At 40.2% G+C, this 1,621-nt stretch overlaps 1 protein-coding gene across 1 annotated transcript; it reads right to left on the bottom strand.

The window, feature by feature from the left end:
- On the bottom strand, positions 211 to 1,380 carry LOC109234046 (uncharacterized mitochondrial protein AtMg00810-like). The gene has a single exon (XM_019399889.1). The coding sequence runs from the start codon at positions 1,378 to 1,380 to the stop codon at positions 211 to 213; it is 1,170 nt and encodes a 389-aa protein (XP_019255434.1).

Genomic DNA, 1,621 nt, shown 5'->3' with positions numbered 1-1,621 from the left:
TTCCTAAAATAAATAAGTTGTGTTGGGCTACTTAATTCTTATGCTCTTGTTTTGGGCCCAAGTGTGACTTTCATCAGACAGCCTAACACCCCCCTTCAAGTTGGAGGGGGATAACACCTGCAACTTGGAAAAGAAAGAGTGATGAAGAACACCAGACAATGGCTTGGTGAGAATGTCAGCAAGCTGGTTGGAAGTAGAGACATGAAACAATTAAATTAAGCCTTCATACAACTTGGTGCGAATGAAATGACAATCCACCTCGATATGCTTAGTGCGCTCATGGAAGACTAGGTTCTTGGCTATATGAATAGCAGTTGCATTATCACAAAATACAGAAATAGGAGAAACAATAGGCATAGATATATCATGAAGCAACCTGGACAGCCAAGTCAACTCAACGACTACTTTCCTCAAAGCGCGATATTCAGCCTCAGCTGATGACAATGAAACCACTAGCTGTTTCTTTGATTTCCAACCAATAAGGCTGTCCCCCAAAAATATGCAAAAACCAGTGACTGATCTACGTGTGTCAGGGCAAGCAGCCCAATCATTGTCAGAGTAAGCCTGGACAGAGAAATTACGGGAACTAGAGTAGAACAAACCAAGATCAAGGGTACCTTTGAGATACCTCAACATGTGAAGAGCAGCATGCATATGAGGAACTCTGGGAGCCTTTAAAAACTGACTGAGATGTTGTACTCCAAAGCAGATGTCTGGCCTAGTATGGGTTAAAAATAACAATTTCCCAACAAGGCTTCTGAACTTATCAGGTTGAGGCAGCAAGTCTCCAACATTGACATGTAGTTTGTGATTCAGCTCTAATGGAGAGATAACAGGAGCAACATCTAAACAGTTGTATTCTTTCAACAAATCATGAACAAACTTCTTTTGATTCAATAGAACACCAGAAGAATGAGAAGTGACTTCAATACCCAGGAAATAGTGGAGAGACCCTAAATCTTTTATTTTGGACTCACTATCTAAGAATTGCTTTAAAGTATGTATCTCATCCAACGCATCACTTGTGAGGATTATCTCATCCACATAGACTGCTAACACCACTAGATTACCAGGACTGCCTTTCATGAATAATGAATAATCATTCATGGAATGAAAGTAACCTTTGGAATAGAGAGCTTGAGACAGCTTGGCATACCATTGCCTAGAAGCTTGTCTTAACCCATAGAGTGATTTATTGAGCTTACAAACCAAAGAGGAAGAAGAAGCAGATGAAGAAGAAGAAACAGTAAGGGCAGGAGGCAGCTTCATATAAACATCCTCATCTAGATCACCATGCAAAAATGCCTTATTAACATCAAGTTGAAATAAAGGCCAATGTCTTTTGACAGCTACAACAATAAGACACTTAACAGTAGACATTTTAACAACCGGAGAAAAGGTTTCATTAAAATCCACACCTTCTATCTGTGTATCACTGCAACGACCCGGCCGGTCGTTTCATGAGTTACCGCCCCATTTTCCCCATTTCTACTTTTTTATGCTTTATTCATCTGTGTTATATGGCATCGGGTTAGTCGGTTCGAATCCGGAATGGTTTTGGGAAGGTTTGAGACACTTAGTCTCTTAAGTTGGTCATTAGTTGGAAAAGTCAATCGGAAGT

Source organism: Nicotiana attenuata, chromosome 1 (genome assembly GCF_001879085.1).
Source record: "Nicotiana attenuata strain UT chromosome 1, NIATTr2, whole genome shotgun sequence".
Lineage (NCBI taxonomy): Eukaryota > Viridiplantae > Streptophyta > Magnoliopsida > Solanales > Solanaceae > Nicotiana > Nicotiana attenuata.
The sequence above is the reverse complement of the archived record's forward strand: the minus strand, read 5'-3'. Positions and strand labels throughout refer to the sequence as shown.